At 40.0% G+C, this 25060-nt stretch overlaps 2 protein-coding genes across 2 annotated transcripts in view; one reads left to right on the top strand and one right to left on the bottom strand.

Moving 5' to 3' along the window:
- Positions 1-607: 607 nt before the first annotated feature.
- ddx21 (DEAD (Asp-Glu-Ala-Asp) box helicase 21) lies at positions 608-9060 on the bottom strand. Its single transcript, XM_028014489.1, has 16 exons — positions 8890-9060; positions 7134-7367; positions 6820-6951; positions 6559-6634; positions 6050-6228; positions 5852-5969; positions 5291-5476; positions 4621-4766; positions 4360-4509; positions 4079-4240; positions 3275-3394; positions 3113-3186; positions 2801-2960; positions 1837-1971; positions 1658-1702; positions 608-1494 (listed from the first exon to the last, which is right to left on the bottom strand). The coding sequence occupies exons 1-16, from the start codon at positions 8971-8973 to the stop codon at positions 1264-1266; spliced, it is 2232 nt and encodes a 743-aa protein (XP_027870290.1). The 5' UTR covers positions 8974-9060; the 3' UTR covers positions 608-1263.
- Positions 9061-9830: 770 nt separating this feature from the next.
- The window catches only part of LOC114142919 (globoside alpha-1,3-N-acetylgalactosaminyltransferase 1-like), a 40892-nt gene continuing 25662 nt past the window's right edge, over positions 9831-25060 (top strand). The window contains exons 1-2 of the mRNA XM_028014491.1: positions 9831-10285; positions 24240-24385. Coding sequence (XP_027870292.1) covers positions 24324-24385 — 62 coding nt within the window. The 5' untranslated portion in view covers positions 9831-10285; positions 24240-24323. The remainder of the gene's footprint in view (positions 10286-24239; positions 24386-25060) is intronic.

Raw genomic sequence — 25060 nt, 5'->3', positions numbered from 1 at the left:
TACAACTTGATTTTAATTTGACAGACCAACCAACTCAATTTTCCACAGGAGGAAAATGATGTTGTAGAAAAATCTCAAAGAGTCAGTGGAAACAATTTTCAGCTTCATAGCAAAGGCTGTGAATACTTGTGTGAATGTGATTTCTATTTTTAATAAAATTGCAAAAAATAAAACTTAACATCGTCCTAACAGGATTCTTCTCTGTGGAAATTAGAGGAAAGAGATTAATTTAATAATTTGGAATTAAGGTGTAACATGGGAAACAGCGACACGCTGTGAATTCTTCCTGAATCCTAATGTTTGTAGTCCAAGAATAAGATTATAATCCCATGAAGTGTCGGGTCAAAGAATTATAACTGGAGATCAGAACTAAACAGGTTTAGATTATGTGTAATGTTGGTATGAATAACATTCCTGTATCAATTTACAGTGCATCTGGGTTATGTTGATTATTCTGACCAATATTACCCTAATACATCACACCACCGTATAAAATTGCAACATCGTAATAAAACTGATTCATTCATGCACTTTGACCATATGTGTCTTATATTCATCAGGAGTGAAAGATCTGATTTTCCACACCTTTAAAAAGAACAAACAATCCCCAAGTTGACCTTTTTTTAATAAGTTGTTTCATTCAAATGAATGGAAGAAGTACAGTTATTAAATAGAGGCAATTGCAAAGCAATCATTCAACATATGTATTTGAGGAGAGGTTTCAGCTGATTGTAACACAGCAGTCTGACAGTAAATATGTTATAAAAACGTTATGCAACATGTTTACCTACTGATGGCCGAATTATCTCTACACGGACAAAGGTCAAAGACTGATTACTCCTCCTGCTCTTCCTCAAAGATCCAGGATAAGACGGCGACACTACCAGTAAGAGTGACACATTCCTACCTTTACAGGACAGGAAACGATTTTTAAATACTTTGTTCATAAATTTAAATATTGGAAAACCAACACATCCATTGCTAATGGTGTTTGAGCTGTGCTTTTGCTCAACTCTTCCAAATAGCAATATTCGTTTTATATAAAGCCATAAAGGACCATCTGTATTTTCTTTCTAAGAATCCATTATTTTTAGATGATAAATTCAACTTTTGCATCACTTTTGAACAAAGGGGAGTAATTCTTGCTAATGTGGTATGTGAATCTAATATTTTATAACAGAAATATATTCACCGGCTCTGTCGGTCTCTTAATGACAGTTAATAAAGTCCACCAACAGCAAAGCTGATCAATCAGTTGATGGTTCAGTAATCGAACGCTTGGCCGAAGGTCCGTTTGTGTCCTCCTCGGTTGTTGTAGCCTCCGCCGCCGCCGCTCCGGAAGCCGCCATTACGTCCTCCATTTCCACCAAAGCCGCGCCCTCTCCCGCCTCTAAACCCGCCTCTGTCTCCACGGTTGGTGAACTGCTTCTCCTCCAGCTCTGGGAGCTCTGTGGCTACAGTCAGCTGCCAGCGGCGACAGTCTTTCCAATTATCCTGATGAAGTGAAACTAGTGACTAACGTTTTATATCGACTACAGAAATTGGTCTAAAAGTGTCAAAACATTTGTTTCACCTTAAATTAAAAGAAAAATCAATTTCTGAATTTATTTCTAAAAGCATTCTGGCGTTGACCACTAGAGGGTGCTGGTGTTCTTACCTGAATGTCTTTGACTTTATCAGCTGAGACATCAAAACAAACTCCCTATTACAAAAAAACAGACAAAAAAAACCCCAACAACATAGTGAGCGGTTTTGTCCAGTGATAAAAGATCATGTCTATGTTTTACATTTCTGGTACCGACCAACTCCAAAAGTGAGATGTCTGAATGGATTTACCATTTTGCCTTTGAGGAAGGTCATTCTGTGAATGTGGTTTTCAAAGTCTTCTCCCAGCTGCTCTTTAATGGTTCTCCAGGCATAACCTAGATTATGCATCTCCTGGGAGCACTGCAACTGCATTGTGGTGTAGCCCTGCAAAAACACATAAAATGTCACAATAACTACGACATGCATCTCAAAATGGAAGAAAATGACTCCAGTTTTGTGCATCAGGAAGAAGTCGGGCTGGGCGATGAATCCATTTTATAAATCAAATTTTGAGATTTGGAAGATTTAATTTATGAAACATCAGGATTTTCTCTCTCACCAACGAGCTCCTTATATTTCCATAGAGTTGTGTCAGCACGCCCTCTTGCTTGACAAGCGTGTGTTACAGCTTCTCATTATTTGGACTTTGAATTCAGCAGAACATTAGGGCCAAGCTATTTTGGTTTTTATTGCAAGAATAAAGTTGTAATATGATAATAAAGCAGTACATAAAAAAATAAAGGAGAAACGCTGAGCGTCTCGTGAAGTAAATACTTCATCTTTTAACATATAAACATCAAATTATCAAAAGCAGGACTTTGAAACAATTGAGAAAACGACTGAGTATGTCAAAAGTCATATCTCAGTAATAGTAGAAGCGTTTTAATTTTAAGAATAAAATTGAATCTTTATTCTGCTAACTTTATGACTATTTTCTCACAATTTAATAAAATTCTTGTGATTTATTTTTTAGAAAAAAATATTAAATCAGAAATTGAATCTGGTATGAAAACAAAAATCTTTCATTTTTAAGCCTTCTCACCCAACCCTAGCAAGAAGAGCAGCACCAATGAAACAATGAAAACACCCTGAGTTATGCAGAAAACCGAAGGTCATGATTTGGATCTGATCCAGTTTATCCAACTGGAGCCACTTTGAAAGGTTTGATGTTTCAAAGTGTGAAAAGGGGTTTCTGAGGGCAAACAAAACTCACAGCGTCAGAACTAAGCAGAGATCTCTGCTCTAGACTCGTGGCTCCAGAAATGTGGGCCAGAGCAGCAGCGAGTGCATCCACCGCTCCCTTCTCTTTGATCAGCTTCTCTGCCGATTCCCTGAAATATTCAACAGCTGCGGCTGGAACGGAGTCCAAAAACCTGCAAACAAAAACGGAAAAGGATTTTATGAAATTTGTTATAATCTCAACAGAATCTTGTAACTAACAAGTTGAATGACTTCATAAACATTCAATAGTTTTAATAATATTACAATAGTTTTATGAATGACAGCAGCAGAGTTTCCCATATACCTGGTGGCGTCTTTGCTGGATGACTTGATGATGTCGTTGGCAGTTGGAACACCGACTCGCCTGAAAGTGATTCCCTAAAGTAAAATCAAACAAAAAGCATTTAGAATCAACTTAAACAAGTAAAATAGCCAGAATCTAATCAAGTAAGTGAAAGACGCCTACGGCTTTGGTCTCTACGTAGCGTAACTGGTCCTCTTCCTTCCTCTGGTAGAAGCAGATGCAGACGCCAGTCCTGCCCGCTCGTCCTGTTCGCCCTGAACGATGGATGTAGGACTCGACATCCTGACAACATAGAAAATTGCTGAATCATGCAGAGATGTGATTGATTTATATTAAATTATTCTCAATTTAAAAACTAAATGACTTTGTTTTCAAAATTTATCACTATGACTCTCCAACTCCATCCTCCAAAGTAACTCCTGGATGCATCTCCGTTACAACACACCTGACTCACCTGACTCATTACTAGGAATGTGTCAAACATAACTAAAAGATGAAGAGGTAACGAATCAATTGCATTCAGGTTTGTTGCAGCAGAGTATCTATTGGACAATGAATCAACGATCATCGCAATACATACGATCAATATCAATAGATAATATATCTGATAGAATATTCAATATATAGAGTATTCACTGAACTCCAATCCAAAACCACACAGCATTCTGGGAGATGTAGGCAGTGGAAAGGCTTAGCTTTCACAGCCAGCTAAGCCAGGTTGGTGGCATTAACTAATTCGCTCACTTAATAAATAAAGTATTTTTTAATTTAAATAATTATCAATATTGTTTATCTACTGATACAAAACACTTGATTGATTGTGATACATTTTTTGGCCATTTCATCCAGCCCTAGTTATGATAATAGATTTTATCAGTGCTGTTTTTTTTCTTGCAATCTGATAATGGATTGGTTCACATCAGAGCCGATTTTTGTGGAGCAGAGTGAGTTTCTGTGTGAGCCAACCTTTGGCGGAGAACACTGGACCACCAAGTCGACCTCTGGGATGTCTAATCCACGGGCGGCGACGTTTGTGGCAACAAGAACCTCAAAGACACCATTCCTGAAACCTTTCAGAGTCGTCTCTCTCTGTTTCTGTGGAATATCCCCATGGAGGGACTGGGAACTCTAGAAGCATCAAATAAGACAGGAAAAACTTAACAACTTAATAGCTCTGCAAATGTAACTTTATATTAAAGAACTGCTTTTGTGTAAGGTTATCATGAGATGCAGATTGCTATAGTTACCTGTTTGATAGAAGCATTCATGGCCAATTCATTGGCTTCCTTCTTAGTTTCGCAGAAGACGATTGTTCTTCCATGGCTGCCACTGTACACCTGGACTACATCTCCAATCACTGCAGCACGCTGGGACCAGTGGCACGTGATGGCCAGGTGCTACAGAGGGAAGGACAGGATGAGGCAACAAGTGAACAAAAGAGAACAAAATCCAGCAATTAGGTCATTTTTGTTCTCAGAATGCAACATTTTTGTTTTCCTCGCACTTACCTCAACAGTTGTTGCCGCTTTTTGTGTTTTCTTGCCGATCAAGTCGATATGCTTGCAGCCTGGTCTCATGTATTTCTTGGCCACATCATACACCCAAGGAGGGCAGGTTGCAGAAAACAGAAGAGTCTGTGGGTTGGTGTCGCTGTCTGCAGGGGAAACACACACACAAGTGGGCTTCAATCATTTTAAAAACGCTGCTCCTAATTTTTAGATCCACTCGCACATGAATGTGAAACAAATCCAACACATCATATTCATAAGTATAACACCCAAATGTTTACTTATTGGTGTATGGCCAGAGATCGGTAGGTGTAATCAGCTACCCAAAAACAGCATTTGAGCTTTTCTGATCCATTAAACGAATCACTCTCAATATTTTTCATACTACATAAACATCAACAAAAAGCACAGACTTTAATTTTATTTTCATCAATGTATAATAGTCTTGTAATTGCTTTATTGTATGTTGGACTCAAACTGTTCATCTTAAACACTTATATATATATATATTGTAGTACTTAAGTACTTAAGATGTAAAAATGCAATAGATCTAAGTTGGAATAGGCATGTAGGAGTTGAAAGAAAATTGGAAACCTGTACTACCCTGATAAATCCATTTACTGAATCTACACTTAAAATTCCTGTCACACAACTTTTGATATTGATTTACCTTTCTTATACGAAGTACCCAAAATCTCTTCAACTTGTTCTGCAAACCCCATGTCCAACATTTGGTCCACTTCGTCCAGAACGACGTGTTTCAGTTTGGTGAGGTTGAGTTTGTTGTTCTCAAGGTGATCTTTAATGCGACCGGGCGTTCCCACCAAAATATCAATTCCGTTACGAATAGCATCAACTGGACAAAGACAAAGGAGTAAGTATTAACTCAGACAAAAGTATAAAGCTGGAAACAAAATTGAGCAAACTAAATGGTTATTGTTGAACATACTCAGATGAAAGCACCTATAATACTGTGCTAAAGAATGGAGGTACTTCAGTAGAAAGAGAAAATAAATACAGCTTTTAATGTTACACAAAATTTGGGTGTTCATAAGAAATACAGAAATTAAGGGGCGGCAGGCCACATTTGTAAAGTAGTCAGTCTATTTCAACTTGAATCACGTTTAAAAACTATATATTGAACAAGAGGTTGCTGCTTTTTTCTCTATTTTTGCTCTTTTATTTTTAAAACAACCTTCAGTAAACAGTTAATACTGAGACATGGACATACTCTGTGGGTTATATGAGCTGCCTCCATAGAAACAGGCGATGGATAGTCTTTTGGCAATGTCTTTGAAGTCCTTGGAGACCTGGATAGCCAATTCTCTGGTAGGAGTCAAGACTAGCACCTATTAACAAATAAAAAATTAAGTTTTACACAAATATTGAGAGAAACTGAAGAAGAAATGTGGAAGTGTCTGGTGAGTACCTTGGGAGGCCGGCCTCTCATCATCTCCACTGAATCGTTCTGGAGTTTTTCTACCAACGGTAAGGCGAAGGAGAAGGTCTTTCCTGTTCCAGTACGGGCTTGGGCGATAACATCCTCTCCATCATATACGGCATTAAATGACTTTACTTGAATGTCAAACAGGTAGGTGACTCCCCGAGCTGAGAAGACGACAGAGAAGAGAGAGAATAAGGAGATACAGAAGAGGCAAAAAACAAACAATGATAACCTCAGGCTTCAAACTTATGAGTAACATCCAGCTGAAAGTAGATACATTTGTGTTTACGCAGGCTACAATTGTGTACGAATGTCATCAAGATCACATATTAAGCTTTTAATGTTTATAAGCCATTGTTAAGCCGATGAGTTCTCTACACAAATCATATAATCACCAGATAGATGCAGTTTCATGCCAGCTATGTAAAAGGAATTCTTTTTTTTACCAATTTTAAAATGTAAAACACTAAACTATAAAAACAGAGATTTCTTACCTTTCAGTTTATCAATGGTGACTTTGGAAATTCTGAAGTTGGAGAAAGCTCCTTCTCTCTGCTCGGGTGTCTGCTCCTAAAAATGTACAGAAATTCAGTCCCAATGTTTTCTTTTGTTCTTTGCAGTTAACTTTAAGCATCGTCAAGCTAGCATAGACAACAAACATGGTGTAACCGTAATCATTTGCTGCAAAACTAAATCTCAACAACCCTTTACATAAATGTTTAACTTCTTACATTTAAGGATTTTTCAAACCTTACATTTTCACTGTCACTGGCCAACTCATCGCTTGACTGGGATGGGGTCTTACTGGGAGTTTGAACTGGTGTGTTTGGGGTGGAATGTCCATTGGTTGCTGCCTCAGCGGTTGCTTTCTTTTGCTTCTGGTTCTTCTATTTGTCCAAAGAAAGCATTAAAAGTGTTACAAGTGGAAAAAAGACACTGAAAAAATCCTTGTATGATTCATGCAATATTTTATACCCTAAAGAATATTTATACTATGTTTTCTATGAGGTAATACACAAAAACTCATTCAACTGGTAGATATACAAATACACAACATCATAGTACTAACCTCTGATGCCTCCTTTTTTTTCTTCTTTGTTTTTTTTGGTGACTCTACATCCTCGCTGTTACCATTCAGGTCAGCGGCCTCATTGATGTGGCCATTCGCTTGGTCCGCTGCCAGCTTGTCCTTCTTCTTTTTCTTCTTCGGTGCTGGAGGATCACAGTCTGGATCCTCCTCCTGCTCCTCAGCCTGCTGCTGTTTCTTCTTCAGCTTCTTACCTTCCTTTGACTTGTTCTTCACCTTCAAGGAATGAAAATGATTTACACTAATCAAATACTGAGTCCAAGAAATAATTGGCAACATTATTAAACTAATTTTAACAGTAACAAATACATTTTGCATGAGGTATATCATTTAGTAAATAATGTTACTCCATGATTTTTTTAAGAAATACTTGATGCATAATGCATGCACCCAATATTATTCACTAATAAATAACATGAAGCAGAAAGCATTTTTTTCAAGGCGCAGATTTCACCTTGCATTGGTCAAGCTTTTCACGGGGCCGAATGTAAACAGAGGGACACTACTCACAGCGAAACAATTGAATGTTCAAAATGAGGAAGTAAAATGTATAAAATTAAATTATACTCCAGTATCTGACCATCAAAACTGCCCTCATCTCACTGTTGATAGATCTTTGTAGCCATTAGGCCTTGTGCTTGTTTTTGTACATTCAACAGTTTTTCTAACAAGTCAATAGGTTCATTATTAAGCTACAGGGTGGAATATATTATTTTTTCACATACGAACACATAGGCAGTAAAACAAAACATTGTAAACATTCTTTTCAACAAATATAAATACATGATTTATGAAAAAGCCAGGCACTCCTAAGCTAAATATTGTTTCAGTAAAATGTCTTTAAATCCTTTTTATACTGGATGATGTTTGAAATTTCCTATATTTTTATAACACTATCAAAAATATAGTCAAATCCACAGTTTCCCTCCACCAAGAAGATTATGCCTGAAAGAAAAAGAACGATAAGTATGTCTGTGTGTCGTTTAATGCATGCAATCCAATCACTCAGAGTAGTTTTTAATGCCAGGTGTGTATTATCACCTTTTATACCAGTATGCATGTTGATATAAGGTAAATTGAGGAAATAAACCACTTTTACTAGCTGACTTGCATTTGCAGTGTACAAGTCACTACAAATGTATTCATTTTTTCCCAAACTTCAACTTGACTGTTGTCCCTTCTCTGTTAAAATATCAAAGTTGTCCACTTCTGGGATAATTGCATTAAGAATAAGCTGTGTAAGAAATGAGGGGTCTAAGAAAAAGTGAGCATCAAATGAAAAAAAAAAAACACGTGACGGTGTGTTTGTAAATCATGTCTCATCGGCAAATCTAGATAAATTAAACATCACGAGTTTGTGTCAGCAGGTAAAATGCGAATTATGGTCATATTCCTCCACATTGTTGATATGTACAATGATCGTGGATTCATGTATTGGATACTTTAAGAGTCCATTTAATAACGAAAGCTAACATATGGCAATGCACGTAAGACAATCTCCTGCTTACACAATGGATACATGCTAATACCGCATTGTTCTGTAAACGCTAATTCAATGTTAATATTTCAACAGTAACTTGTTTGTTTCGAGTTCCCGTTTGTTACAGATTTATTATTGTTGTTGCCACCGTTTGATGTTAGCTACTAGCAAGCACAGCCACATGTTGTCAAACATGGGGGAGCCGTGTTGAGGCAGAAGCTTCAGCCTTTTAACTCGACGTGTATCGTCAAAACTCACCTTGAAGGTTTCAGCTTCCGCGACGGTGTCCATATCTTTCTCGGTGGTTTCTTCTTCAGTTTCAAAGATGATTTTTGACGGCATTTCTCTTCCCTGTTGGAGACCCTCGACGTGGACACAGGCTAACCTAGGGGCACGCGGATGGAAAGGACCGGAAAAGGCGGGGCGAAGAAACGCGATCACAGCTGACGAGTGGAGCGTTCATGGAACGTTCGTTAATGGCGACTGCCATGTTTACTGAACATGTAGCAAAAGCGTTTAAATACAAATTCTGAGCAGTATGCTGCTGCCAGTCAGCTACCTCTCTGAGTTAGCAAATCAGCGAATCCAACTGGTTCGCTGACTTGCAACTGGGAGACAGTGTGTTTCGGTGTGAACCATGGAAGTACCAACCTCGAAGCTAATGAGAACGCATCATCAGATCGTTCACTCCCGAGTACCAATGCGTCACAAACATTCCGCCATCTTGGGGGAGGTGCATACTTGTGTAGAAATAAGTTAATGTTTGTGTGAAATAAAGTACTATGAAATAGTTAAAGATTGAATATTGTGCATTTATAGTAAGTCACATTTGACATGAGTTTATTATCCTCTACGTTGTATCATTTGTTGTAATAAACTTTAAACTGTAAAGTAATAACTAACAAGAGTATTGTGTGCACATTTAGACAATAAGTCTAAAATGTGATCGGGAATTTTTTGACACCTATTAAAACAAACTGCACTCAGCAGACAGATTTTTTTTTTTTTTAAAACTTAAGTGGTATTTTATTTTTGTCCACTAGAGGGCAGTGAAACCCTAAATTACAGTTTTTATTGGTTGGAGTTGGTAGTTGTCACCTCATACTCAATATTTCCCTAGACAGCGGCACTCATCGTCAAAGTGACCCATTTTGTTTGTAAAAGCTCTAACCGTGCCAAAACTTTAAAATGTGAAACACAAGCAAATATGGCCTTTAAACAGCACAACTTGCAACCAAGTACATGAACTCATCCAGGCACACGTGCAGAAGAGGGGCGAAGAAGGCTTGAGCCCCAGCCCCTTTTATTTTTGATGCCCTAGTGCCCTTTTTGAGGGTTTTTTAAATATATGTAACCGATATTAGATATACGAGTGAAATTCTTGCTAAAATATGTTTTGTAAATATCTTTGTATGTATTTCATAATTGCCTTGTGATTAGTGGTGTTTGGCGCCCCCTACTGGTTGCCTATAAATGCGAGGGGAAATCGGAAGTTCCACACAGACTGTTTTGCGCTCTGCTGTGGTAAGTCATCAAATCCGGTTCTCCTCTGACTAGTATTTGTGGTTTTGTTCGGGGACTAAATTGGAGTTTTGTTGCGGTACACAGAGTGACTGGTGGACCAGTAGGGGAGGCTAACAACTACCCATTACAGGTAAAAATGTCAGTAATTTAATGTGTCAGTTATGTTTGTCAGTTTGTCAGTTGTATTAGCCAGTTTGTCAGTTATGTTTGCCAATTTGTCAGTTGGTTTATTAGCTGTTTCCATGACGACGACATGGCCAGCTTTGTTTTCTGTGAAGCACCAGAGGGTGCTATTTAGTAATTTAATAATTAATTTTGATTGCTATCTGTATTTATTTTTCTAAATTATTTCATTTATAAAAGAAAGACCAAATTGTATAAAATTCATTTTAAAGATGTATCATTAATCAAAACCACTATACGATCACATGTCAGAAAAAAATATATTGTTAAACTTCATTGTAATAATTATTTGTAAAACACAGACTGTTTTGCGCTCTGCTATGAGTGACTGGTGGACCAGTAGGGGAGGCTACCTGCGCTGTTTGTGTCAACAACTCATTACAGATAAAAAAAATTTAACGACTTAAAATCCAACCAACAGTCTCCGTGTGTGTATGACGGGACGGGTAATGGAGAAGCTGTTACATTGGTGCCGTGACCTTGGACTTCAATCAAGCTCATCAAACCTGTGACCGTCCTGTCTGCCACATCGGTTTTTGAAGACATCAGTTCACATTGTATATGGGTTCATGTTCACAGCTGACACAGTAGCATTACAGTGCAGTGTAAAGATATTTCTATACACTGAGAACCTCCATGCGCCATTAGAGTAATATACTACGCAAATTGTTTTGATTTGTTTTGTTTATTATTCGTTTATTCCAAGTTGGTGATTTTATTTGCTATTGTGTTTTGGATTCTGAAAATCTTTTCATTTGTTAAACTCCTGAACAATGTCCAATCAAAGTAACCACTGTTGGTTTAGCATACCCAATAGTATTGGTAGAGGAAGAGGTGTGCTTGCTCCCATTCCTTTTTCTGTTGATAGTCCTGCTCCTAGTGGTCTTATGGCCTCATTAGATGAAATTCCTAGTGCTAGAGTCCATAATCCTGTTGACTATCATACCAGAACACCTATACCTAATATCACACCAACACCGAATCCTACTAGTGACAGTTGACCCAGACCCATATGACTACTGCCTGAGACTTAACAGAGCAGCTGACTTCACCTCTGACTGCCTGAGAGAACAGGGCAAATCATTTGAAAACCCTGAGATGGAGGTGACACTTATGTTTATTAGAAATTGTCCCTGTAAAAACCTGACTCACTTTCAGGTCCAAAACTATTGATAGGTGGTCAGCGTGTGAAGTCCTGGAGGTGCTGAATGAGTACCATGCTGAGGTGAGCTGTAAAGAAACTTCTCCAGTGCACCACTAGAAGACAGTGGACATTAAAGTGCACAAAGCAGAGATGGGCCACAGCTTGGTCCCTACACACAACAGTCAGGAGTACTCCCAGACACACAGCCCTCAGTATGTCTCCCTGACAGATGTAATGTTCATGTTAGAGAAGGTTCTGCTGCATGGAGCCTCTGATCAGTCACATGTAAGAAGACGAACTCCACCCAGGCGACCTGTAGACAATACAGACATAATTGATGGTTTCACGATTAAACCATGCATTATTTGAAAAGCTGACAACCACAGTGCCTTGTCACATTGCTGAGAAAATATGCTCTGTTTCAAGTGTTATGCTCCAGGCCATTCACGCCACAACTGCCCAACTAAAAGAGCTGCCCCAGAGCATCAGGAAAACTGACTGGTCTGCACATAAGGGAGGACAGTGCAGATGAACTCAATAAGCCTCCCATCAGTAATGAGTTTCCAGAAATCCAAGGTAATGCATCCCTCTATGAGTTGTACAGTAGTACATTGATCCCATCCAAGAAACTGATATTCCAGGGATCCCACAGAATAGCAGAAACTAACAGCCTGTTCTTCACACCTGTGTCTGTACAAAACGGCCTCACCCTCAAAGCACTGTTAGACTGTGGTTCAATGGCTTGTACAATAAGTGAGTCCTCTGTTCAGTCCCTTTTACAGCAGTGTCCTGACATAACGAAAGGCACGGCTGAACATTATGTCATTATAGGCTGTGGTGAACAACAGGTTTTCCCCAAACACATGTATGATCTTGATGTCATGGTTTATGGATGCAGGATGATAATTCCAACAATGGTTGTTCCAGGCCAGACAGAACCGATGATTCTTGGCAGCAATGCCATAAAACACATTCTAACCCAACTAAAGAACACTGACAGCTACTGGAGACTAGTTTCCACACCCAACAATGGCCAGACACCTGACCACTGCCAATTTCTGTCACTACTATCCAACACAGAACGTTGGAGGGGTGATTGCATTCCAGATAAAGTAGGGACAGTGAAAGTCAAGAGTTGTGTGACCCTGAAACCAAAGAGTGAACACCTTGTCTGGAGCAAGTTACCTGAGTCAGCAGTGATGTCAGCAGGCAATACAGTGATTGTTGAGCCAACACGGTCTAAAGCTGGGTCAAGACACATCCTTGTTGGCAGAGTTGTCACTCCTCTTTGGGGAGATCGATGGGTGCCTGTTAGGGTCATCAATCCTACAGACAGAGTTGTAGTACTGAGAAGAAATGAAAAATTAGCAGATGTGTCTCCATGTATTGCAGTTGAAGACCTACCAAAAGCTGACAAGATTGAGTGTAATATGCAGTGTGTACAGAGTGACGTTATGCAGCCAAGGTCAGAGGAGAACATGATGCATGCACTGAAGGCTCTGGGTCTGCAAGACATTGACCTGAAATCATGTGAAGTGCCACTGCAGTGGAAAGACAAGCTCCTTGGCCTGATTGTGCAGCATGAGTCGATCTTCTCCTGTCAAAAGATGGATTGTGGAGAAGCTAAGGGGTTTGTTCACCGCAGCCATCTTGTTGATAAAAAGCCATTCCGTTTACCCTACAGATGCATACCGCCAAGCCAGTATGAGAAACTGAGAACGACTCTGAATGAAATGGAAGAGAGAGGCATTATCCAGAAGTCAAACAGTGAGTATGCATCTGCACTCGTTCTGGAATGGAAACCAAATGGTGACCTCAGAGTCTGCACTGACTTCAGATGGCTGAATGCGAGAACTGTGAAGGATGCTTACCCACTTCCACATCAAGCTGATGCTTTGACTGCCCTTGGTGGTAATGCGTTCTTCTCAACGATGGACCTCACATCAGGCTTTTATAATGTCCCTCTTCACCCTGATGCAAAAAATATACAGCATTCTCATCCTCATTTGGACTACATGAATACAACCGCCTGCCTCAAGGCCTGTGCAATAGACCAGCTACATTCATGAGGATGATGATGTCCATATTCGGTGATGAGAACTTCACAAGCCTATTGTGCTATCTCGATAATCTGATGGTTTTTGCACCTACAGAGGAAACCGCACTCCATCGCCTACACATGGTTTTCTCCCGCCTTAAAGAACACAATCTTAAACTCGCACCCAAGAAGTGCTTCTTCCTAAGGCAGACTGTGAAGTTTCTTGGGCATGTCATCAGTGATAATGGTGTCCGAACAGACCCTAAGAAAGTGAAGGCCATAAATGACATCCAAAACACTGACATTATGCAGTCTGATGGAAAAACACCTTGCCCTAGCAAAATCAGATTTTATCTAGGCAAAACCACTGTTTAAGCTCACAGCTGGAGTGAATGCTCAAAACAAGCACAAAAGAGGTCACAAGCCTGTCAAAAAGAAAGGTCATGTGAAACTGACACCTGCTGATTGGACAGATGCATGCCAGACTGCTTTTGAGACACTGAAACATGACCTCATGACAAGCGTTACTCTAGCCCACCCAGATTTCAAGGCCCCATTCATTCTAGCTGTCGACGCATCCTTTGATGGGATTGGAGCTGTCCTGTCACAACTACCGTCTGGTGGAACAGTGGCCAGGCCAGTCGCCTTTGCAAGTAGAACTCTTTCATGCTCCCAACTGAACTACCCTGCACACCACCTTGAATTTCTTGCCTTGAAATGGGCAGTATGTGACAAATTCCGCCATTGGTTGAAGGGCAGACACTTCACCATATGAACTGACAATAATCCATTGACATATATTCTGACCAAACCCAGACTTGACGCGTGTGAACAGCGGTGGGTGGCAAAGTTTGCTGCATATGACTTTGACCTGAAATACATCCCTGGGCCAGAGAACATTGTTGCAGATGCCTTGAGCCATGAGCCGTTTGTCCAGTCATGTGTGGGTCATCGCCTCATAAATGAGCCATATACCTCGCTGTCAGACCAGGTCAACAGTGTGAATGACAGACTCGTACAGGATGTCTTCAGAGTGTCCAACAACTGTCAAGCTGTTGTAGATGATGGTAGTGAGATGCCAAATGATCCAGTCCAAGATACAGTTCCACCAAACACAAAAGGCTCAGTATCAGCAGAGGAAGTTGCTGCCATCCTCAATGTTCAGTCCAGCGATGTGAGCCATATGATGGGAACTGGTGTTGACCCCAATTTTCTGCTGGATGAAAACCAGTCTGCATTCCCACAGAGCCAGCTTGTTAATTGGCAGGAGGCTGACGACACAATCAGCAGAGCCATGTACTATGTATGGAGACATAGAAGACCTACCAAATGTGAAAGGGCTAATGAATCATGGAGCGTGATTAAGCTGCTGAAACACTGGACCAGACTCACCATACAGAATGGCATGCTGTACAAGGCAAGGAAAGATCCTCACATAAATAAGAAAATCCTCCAGTTCATAGTACCTGGCTCAATGAAGCAGAAAGTTCTCCATGGTCTCCATGATGCAGCGGGTCACCAAGGCCAGCATGGTACCTTGTCCTTGGCGAGGCAACGTTTTTTCTGGAGTGGATGGGCTGTGATATAATGAACTATGTTCGGTCCTGTCAGCGCTCCATTGTAGGGAAGACACCGGAACCGCACAGCCATGCGTCACTTCAAAAAATAGTCACTACTGAGCCTATGGAATTAGTCTGCATAGACCTTTGGACTGCTGAGCAAGGGAACAAGTCTGTGGATGTTCTAGTTGTGACTGATCATTTCTCCAAGATGGCACACGCCTTCCCCTGCAAGAATCAGACTGCCACCACCATGGGGAATTGTGTCGCAGAGAGATTCAACAGGACTCTGGGAGACATGATCAGATCCCTTCCCCCTCAGCCAAAAGCAAAGTGGCCACAAATGCTGCAACTACTAACCTTCTGCTATAACTGCACAGAGCATGAGACAACACGGTTTGCACCATTCTGCCTGGTGTTTGGAAGGATCCCTCGTCTACCTGTTGATGTGATGTTTCAACATGCCCTCACCTATGATACTGTTGTCAACTACTCACTTTGTTTCTCACCTAAAGAAAGATCTACATGAGGCTGCTCAGATTGTGCAGAAAAACAGTCTCAAGGAACAGACTCGCCATGCCAAGCTATACAACCGCAAGGGAACACCTCTAGTCATTGGAGACGGAGTACTGATCGCCAACAGAGGAGTGTCGGGGAAACGCAAGATTGCAGACCAGTGGGAATCTACCCCTTACGAGGTCGTATGAGTTAAGCTTGATATCAATGTCTACAAAGTTAAGGATGTCCTAAACTAACGGGCAGAGAGAGAGTTGCTACTCTCTGTTAGCTTCTTGCCATGTGAGAGTACTGAGGACCATGAATCTGACCATAAATCTGACAGTGCTGCTGCTATACATGGAAGTGGTCTATGTCCAGATGTACTTGATGTAATGGAGGACAGTGATGTCCGCACAGTCAACTGGCTGATGCAGTCCGGCGATGATGGAACCCATTCAGATGATGATGACTCACTTGATCGGGGATCCTTTGCCACCCAGTCTGACTCTCTCTCAGTTGTTACATCCAGTCCAACCAGTCACCCGATTCCTGTCCACAATATTGGCCACTCAACAGTCGATGATGTAGAAGATCCAAATCATTGCCCAGACATGGTAACAACCCCTACCAGCTCTGTCCATCCAGACGTGCCCTCTCCTGACAAACTCCTCATAGACGTTGACGCCAGACAGCTGCTCCAGACGGTGACTGTTCAGACACTGCCATTCCAGACTCCTTAACTCAGATTGTTTCCACACAGCTGGACAGTCGTATTCTTAGGGACCGTAGTTCCATTAGGCCCCCCAGATGTCTTATTTGTGAGATGAACAATCAAACAGTAGATGAGACTTCTTTATCTGCCATATCTGTTAGTTCCCTGATTCAGTTTTTTCAAATGCATTTTCAGTTTAAGTAACAGAGTTAGGATAGTGTTAAGCATAGAAGTGCTTGAGTATTACTTTTAGGATCACAGGAACATTGTTTACATTTCAGAGGCATAATGGGCACCTTTGAGTCTGTGTTTAGCTAGAAGTTTGATAGCCTCCTTTCTTTACATACTCCTTTTTGGGAGAGAGTTTTCACTGACAAGTATACCCAGTTTTGTTCCTAGTGTTGCACACTTTCTTTTTGCTTTTCCCTTAGTACACCCATTTTTAAAATTTGTTTGTTTGTTTTTGTTTTGTTTGATCCGAAGCATTACTTTTCATATTTAGCAGAATTTCAGGGGGGTGTATGTAACGGATATTAGATATACGGGTGAAATTCTTGCTAAAATATGTTTTGTAAATATCTTTGTATGTATTTCATAATTGCCTTGTGATTAGTGGTATTTGGCGCCCCCTACTGGTTGCCTATAAATACGAGGGGAAACCGAAAATTCCACACAGACTGTTTTGCGCTCTTCTGTGGTAAGTCATCAAATCCGGTTCTCCTCTGACTAGTAGCTATTTGTGTTTTTGTTCGGAGACTAAATTGGAGTTTTGTTGCGGTACACAGAGTGACTGGTGGACCAGTAGGGGAGGCTAACAACTACTCATTACAGGTAAAAATGTCAGTAATTTAATGTGTCAGTTATGTTTGTCAGTTTGTCAGTTGGTTTATTAGCTGTTTCCATGACGACGACATGGCCAGCTTTGTTTTCTGTGAAGCACCAGAGGGTGCTATTTAGTAATTTAATAATTCATTTTGATTGCTGTCTGTATATTTTTTTCTAAATTATCCATCCATCCATCCATTGTCTGTTCACCCTTGTCCCTAATGGGGTCGGGAGGGTTGCTGGTGCCCATCTCCAGCTACGTTCCAGGCGGGAGGCGGGGTACACCCTGGACAGGTCGCCAGTCTGACGCAGGGCAACACAAAGACATACAGGACAAACAACCATTCACACACACACACACACCTTTCTAAATTATTTCATATATAAAAGAAAGACCAAATTGTATAAAATTCATTTTAAAGATGTATCATTAATCAAAACCACTATACGATCACATGTCAGAGAAAAATATATTGTTAAACTTCATTGTAATAATTATTTGTAAAACACAGACAGTTTTGCGCTTTGCTATGAGTGACTGGTGGACCAGTAGGGGAGGCTAACTGCGCTGTTTGTGTCAACAACTCATTACAGATAAAAAAAATTTAACGACTTAAAATCCAACCAACAGTCCTCCGTGTGTGTATGACGGGACGGGTAATGGAGAAGCTGTTACATATATATATATTTGCCATTTTAAAAAAATGTTTATCTGTATGTCAGAAGGCCTGCTTGTGTCCCTCAGCAATAATATTTAGCTAAATATAATAATTTAGCTAAATCAACAACACATTCTCACTCCCAACTCGTCAATATGCGACGAGGACGGACCGTCCCATGCGTAAATATATGACGAGTAGGGAGTGAGAATGGGCTCAAATAAACTAGTCTGGCTGCCTTCAGTCTAATGACTCTCAGTTTCTCTGCCTCCATGTTGTTCAGAACCGGTCTTGTGCGCTATTCGGTTCCCCTGCGAAAATCTGTTCCCCCTGTGTCGGGAGCGCGCATTACAGCCGGAGAGGCTCTTCCATGCGGAGGAGGGCTGATCTGTGTCCTCTAACTATCAAATTATGGGCAATAATATTTTTTCATACACTGGTTTGTGAATAAAAACGTAGGTCTGATGTTGACGTTAGAAAAACTGTTTCTATTTTGTCCTTGCAATAGTGGGGAAAAAACCCGCCTCGCCCCTAAACACAGAAATGCTTCGGCTGCAGAGAAACTTCTGACTTTAACTTAATTACTCTGCTAAAGGCCCGGTTCACTACAGGCAGTCTGAGTCCGTCCCACCGACACATATAAAGAATGTCTGTCTTTTTATCAGACATCCTGATATAAGACACGGTACCGACTGTCACCGTGAGTCGCAACGCACCTCAAAGCCTCGGTACCACCTGGTACCACCTGCTCACTGTTCGCTCTGCTTCTCCTTAACGTTTCTACCAGGCGGGTTAAAGCCGCTGCTGACGGGATCTGGGCTGGAGGTTCGCGGCTGTAAATAGAAGTTATTGCAGAACCTCAAGTGTTAAAGGAAGATTCGGCCCATTTAGAGTTCATAAAATAAACATCAGAGAAAATATTGTAGCAATAATTAGAACCGCAGTATAAAGCCAAACATGCCACAATTAAATGAATCAAAATGTATCCAAAGCATCGGCGGACTGGCATAGGGGCCACCGGGGGATTCCCGGTAGATTCCAAGTAGATTCCAGGTAGATTCCAGAGCGCATCGCAGCGGCTGTTCATGCAGGGCCGGCCAGAGGTAATATGGGGCCTTAGACAGACACCCCCCCCCCCCCCCCCCCCCCGAACCTCAGCATCACTAACAGTGTTTAAATAGGGAGACGTCTGTGAGAAGGAGTTTAAAATTGAGTCTCGATGTTTATTATTGGCCGAGTTTAAAATCAATCACTGATTATTGGTTATTTGATGTGATGTATTTGTGAACAAACCCACTTCAAGCACAAAGATTATACCATATTGTAGCCATGGTAACACAACAATCAAACTATCAACATGATTCTTTAAACTTTTACAAAGTAAACTTCCTAATTAAATCCTAAATGTAAAAAAAATGTTCTCAGCTGATTGCATTAAATGAAATTTAACAACATTGTTATTCTCTATAAATGATGCTACAGGTTTAGATCTATGGTCTGTGTTACAATTAAACCATTTCTCTGAATTTCTGAAGGGCCCTATTAGCAGCTACTGAGTTTTCTTTGCCTTGATATCCCAGTCTTATAATTCTAGATCTAGAGGTTTAACATCAAACAATTATATAAAGTTAACCCCTTTGAGCTTTTTTGATCTATAAATCAGTCTGCAGCCACGTTGTTCTAGAGGTTAAATAGATATTATTAGGGCTTAATTAGTAAAATGGCAGAAAATTTGCTTATTTCATAACTTCATAACCAGCGACTTTCTCTCCTCCGCTCTGTTTAACAGCTACAGTCTCAGATCAGCTCAGATCTCCAGGACTGTCAGCAGCAGAAACAGAAACTTTATACCTGTTGGGAAAAATAAACTACATTTGCTTTGCATTGTCCCCATGATGGCAATGATATAGTAGAATCCAATTAATTTCTTGATTAATATGGGTCGTTGCTATGTTGTTGTGCGGTGTTTTTGTTCTATGTGCCCTTTTTAACTTTCAGCCCCCGCTCCTCCAAAGGGCTCTGCACGGCCCTGTTAGCTATATTTAGCTAACATATAGGTTTGTAAGTTAAATATTCAGATTATAAGTTAAATATTTAGCTTCTGAATAAAATATGCACTTTTTGTAACTAAATATGACATGTGAGCTAAATGTTTAGTTTGTGAATTAAATATTTAGTTTTAAGCAAAAATATTTCACTTTTAAATATTTACCAACTTACACATTTAGTTGGTTTGTAAACTAAATATTACGCTTCTTAATATCGCTGCTTTTTACAATAGGATGGATGAGTAAATGGCACCCCAAATACTCATCCCCAGACTGAAAGACAGCAGCGCTCCTGCACCATTTAACCGCGTCATCTGGAAACAGGAAACGGGTCGCTCGCTCCGGGTTTCTCCGTTCAACAGAAGCAGCTCAACTCCGCCGCAGCTAGAACAGCAGAGAACTACATTACTAAATGTTCAATGTCCACATCTTTCCAGAGCTACACGGGGGGTTGAACCCAAGAAACCGCGGTGCGCATTTTACCCGCAGCCATCCTTTGCCAAAAAGCCTGTTGAGCGGACACTGAAGTCAGTTTCTTATTCGTAGGTGGAACAAAAGACCACGTTTGCTTCCAGAGAATGTTAATCATCCTCTTTAATTCATGGCATTTATATTGATGAGAACTAGACAGGATTATTCTTGAATAAAACTTTTTTTGTTGTGTCAAACTTTTATTGTAGTGGACAACATTATTATTCATTTATACTATATGTGATCTCATAACATTGGAATTTAAAAAAAAAAATAGTTTATTTAAAGACAGAATACTGGCTCCACAAGCAACCGTCCTTGATTTGGTCTAGTGCAATTTAGATAACTCGGATGTATTTTTGTATCTTGTAAGCAGAAATGATAGGGCAACTTAAGCTGAAAGCCTTTTGTGAAGCTACGATCCGGTCGCCAACTTCCGCCTTGTCCTTATGTGAGTTCGAGGGGTGAAAAAGTGCTGATCATTGTGATGTTTCATTGTGAGTTCTTGTTTTCTGGTACTGCGTGTTGCTGTTAAACCACAGCCGAATTGCAATCGTCATCTCAAGTGTTAAATAATGTTGTAGAAGTTAATTAAAATACAAACCGTGGGAATTGCTTCATGATGCAGATATGAATGAGCTGCTGTCAAATAATTTGACAAATGCCTCCCAGCACTTTTTCTGAGTTTCGCTTCTCTTTATTGAGCTTTGGTAAGTGAAAGGGCGTTTCTCCTTTTTTTCCCCCCTTCTTCTGCTTTCAATAGATAGTAACTTTATCTTCTTCTCAGATCTTTGCCTCTCTTATCATTACCTACACCTTCAGTCTGTTTACTCCCCCAGAATCAGATTCAAATACAGAGAAGCAACATTAAGATCCTGTGCTCAACTAATCTGCACTGTAAAACCTAGCAGGACATCTTAAAAACAGAAATAAGTAAAATTGCAGAAATTTACAAAACTATCAAGAAGTTAAACTCAAAAATGAATTTTTAAAGTAATAACTGAGTTGTTTTAAGTGCAGCAGAAGTTTTGGAGCTTCTTAAATTGTGATAAATATTTCAACTTTCATTTTCGTTAAAGTTGACTTTATATCTAAAGCGAAAGCCCTACTAAGCATGGACTGCTTTATATATTATTGTCTTTACTTCTCTATAAATCAGAATGTGGTCAGCAAGATTAAAAATGGTGCATCCAAATATTTTGTTATGATCCCTACAGAGAACGAGTTGATGTCATACCAAACGAGCTAAAACACCTTCAGGCTACTCCTAACTGGAAAAGTCCTGAACTCCTGATACAATAATTGAATTTGGTCTTGTTTCAGAGTATGCAATAGTGTTCAAATATCCAATTTTTGGGGGGGGGTTATTGTAAAAAATATTACAAACTCTGCATGATTTGTCTTTCACTTCAAAAATATGCACTACTTTATGTTAGCTTATCACATGAAATGGCAACAGAATACATTCAACTTTGTGGTTGGAGAATGAAAAGATATAAAAACATTATGTAAATATTTGAAAGGCCTTAAATGTGACACTTGCCCTGCGACAGACTGGCGACCTGTCCAGGGTGTACCCCGCCTCTTGCCCGGAACGTAGCTGGAGATGGGCACCAGCAACCCTCCCGACCCCATTAGGGACAGGGGTGAACAGAAAATGGATGGATGGATGGATAAATGTGACACTTCAGCTCAAACGATTTAAACAAAATAGTTACCAATTGTGGGCTGCACAGTGGCGCAGTTGGTAGCACTGTTGCCTTGCAGCAAGAAGGTCCTGGGTTCGATTCCCGGCCGGGGTCTTTCTGCATGGAGTTTGCATGTTCTCCCTGTGCATGCGTGGGTTCTCTCCGGGTACTCCGGCTTCCTCCCACAGTCCAAAAACATGACTGTTAGGTTAATTGGTCTATCTAAATTCTCCCTAGGGGTGAGTGTATGTGTGAATGGTTGTTTGTCCTGTATGTCTTTGTGTTGCCCTGCGACAGACTGGCGACCTGTCCAGGGTGTACCCCGCCTCCCGCCTGGAACGTAGCTGGAGATGGGCACCAGCAACCCTCCCGACCCCATTAGGGACAAGGGTGAACAGAAAATGGATGGATGGATAGTTACCAATTGTGCAATGAGGAAACACATCCAACGTAGCATGAATTCATCATCATCAATTACATTTAACCAGTGGTGGCTGGTGGTGATATTTCAAGGGTGGGCTAAAAAAAATGAATATATATTTATATATATATATATATATATAAAAAATATTTTTCTTTGTTTTATTCCAATGAGAGACTCATCCAATTTGAAAAATAAGGAGAAAACCTGCTATAGACAACCATAAAAAAACAACCATGGAAACATACCAAAGACCAATTGCATAGAGCCTCTGCAGTTGTCCAAATTAATTCCCCAACACTGAACACACTGATAAAATGAAACAAGATACAATATGTTTTTAAATGAGCCGTACTTTATTTAAAGAGAAACTCACTCCATCGACTTTTCTGGGACGCAAAAAGGTTAAATAATACACCTGGTTTATGCTAATACGTTCCTCCTCAGTCTACGCCAAACCACGCCCACACACGTTAGAGCTCGAGGCAAGTCCATCCTGATTGGATGAATCCTGTGGCCGCGGGTTGACCCCGGGCTGACCCCAATGAGCCGCCATCCGAGGGGGCGTGGCTAGAGGCCTGTCAATCATTCTGAGCCGCGACAGACAGTAACACTGAGTGGGGTAGTCAGAAGTCAGTCCTTCGGGAACACGCAGGGATTTTCCCCTGGCGGTTTGACACCAGGTTTGTTGAAAATGTAACAAAATGTGATTTATTTTTAAATAGTTATTTTTAAGTTGTTTATTTTAACAACGTTATTGTAAATGTCAGGGAGGGCTTAGCCCTACTAGCCCACTGATACCACCGTCCCTGCATTTAACTCCCACTGTGAAATATCACTCATTTTCATAAAAGCAAATCCATTCATAGCTTTTCTTTTTTTCTTTTTCATCCTGCTGGTTACAGAACACTTATGTTTTCTTTCTGCTGCAGCACTTCCTGAAGCATTAAAAGAAGAGTCTTGGAAATATGTAAAATAATAATTTTTGACGCCACGTTATATTTTGGAGCTCCATAAAAACATGTTTGACTTCTTGTTTTTTTTAATTTTGCAATTTATCATGTGATGCTTATTTGCCATTAAATGCATTTAAAAAATATATTTTGTAGCCATGGTAACACAACAATCAAACTATCAACATGATTCTTTAAACTTTTACAAAGTAAACTTCCTAATTAAATCCTAAATGTAAAAAAAATGTTCTCAGCTGATTGCATTAAATGAAATTTAACAACATTGTTATTCTCTATAAATGATGCTACAGGTTTAGATCTATGGTCTGTGTTACAATTAAACCATTTCTCTGAATTTCTGAAGGGCCCTATTAGCAGCTACTGAGTTTTCTTTGCCTTGATATCCCAGTCTTATAATTCTAGATCTAGAGGTTTAACATCAAACAATTATATAAAGTTAACCCCTTTGAGCTTTTTTGATCTATAAATCAGTCTGCAGCCACGTTGTTCTAGAGGTTAAATAGATATTATTAGGGCTTAATTAGTAAAATGGCAGAAAATTTGCTTATTTCATAACTTCATAACCAGCGACTTTCTCTCCTCCGCTCTGTTTAACAGCTACAGTCTCAGATCAGCTCAGATCTCCAGGACTGTCAGCAGCAGAAACAGAAACTTTATACCTGTTGGGAAAAATAAACTACATTTGCTTTGCATTGTCCCCTCAACAGTGATCATGTTTCTTTCCCGTTTCAGTCATTTCAGTGCAGCTTCCTGATGATGATGATGACGATGATGAGAACATCATCCCCTGGCCTTGTGTTTTTGTCCCGCCCTATGGAAACTGCTATGTGTTAAATTGTTTACCTCCCACCCCTTGTCGGATAGGAAGTCCCTGCAAGCGCCCCAGAACCTGCGCATCTCTCTTCAGTTTCTGCTCGACGCTTTCGATTCTCGTCAAACGGATTGAAAATGCAGCGGAACATCACCAAGTCCCACATCTTGATCGCGGTCGGTTTTATTACCGTCCTGGTGTAAGTGTTTGACATTTTCTTGATTATTTTTGATGTAGTGATGAAAGAAAAGTACAAAAAAAGGGAAGACATAAAGGCTTTAACGAATAAGAACATTGCGTATTTGATATAAAAGTGTCTTATTTTTCATAGTTCAGAATATCATGCGAAGAAGGCGAAAATTTGCTGCATATATCCGTTAAATCTGGACGTTAAAGTATAAGAATATTTATTTGTGTGAACGACGGTGCGTCGCGTCATGCGGCTCCTCATAAATATCCTCCTTCTCTGAAGAACTTTCGGATCTAGTTACAGCGAATCATTTAGTAGTTAAACTTGGTTTGTATTCATTTTAATTTGTAGACATATATACAACCCTTTGCTCTTTTTATTACGGGAATAACACATGAGAAAATATAATGCATCCCGTTATGTCCGGGGTTAAAAGAGACCTGCTACGCTTCAAATTACGTTGCTTAAAGGGTTTTAATTTTTAATTTGTTTATTTATTTAAAGTGAAATTTAGTGTGAAGTGTTATCAAGTTGTAAAATTGTAAATATATTGTCAGCACCACTAAGAACGGAAGCGCTACACCGGAATTTCTGGAGCTAAAAAAAAAAAACTGCGAAAAATTATAATCACTTGCAAAGAGCTAAAAAGTAGAAAATCCAAGCGCATGTGTTGCTATCAGGGAA

Source organism: Xiphophorus couchianus, chromosome 4, assembly GCF_001444195.1.
Source record: "Xiphophorus couchianus chromosome 4, X_couchianus-1.0, whole genome shotgun sequence".
Classification (NCBI taxonomy): domain Eukaryota; kingdom Metazoa; phylum Chordata; class Actinopteri; order Cyprinodontiformes; family Poeciliidae; genus Xiphophorus; species Xiphophorus couchianus.
This window is presented reverse-complemented; position numbering and strand designations above follow the sequence as displayed.

Bases quoted from the DNA above. Each gene is read 5' to 3' on its own strand.
- ddx21 (XM_028014489.1), bottom strand. From the start codon at position 8,973: ATGCCGTCAAAAATCATCTTTGAAACTGAAGAAGAAACCACCGAGAAA. The intron at 4,767-5,290 runs GTAAATCAATAT...TTTCCCCTGCAG, and splicing joins GGGTACTTCGTATAAGAAAG to ACAGCGACACCAACCCACAG. The intron at 3,187-3,274 runs GTAGGCGTCTTT...ATTTTACTTTAG, and splicing joins GCTACGTAGAGACCAAAGCC to GGAATCACTTTCAGGCGAGT.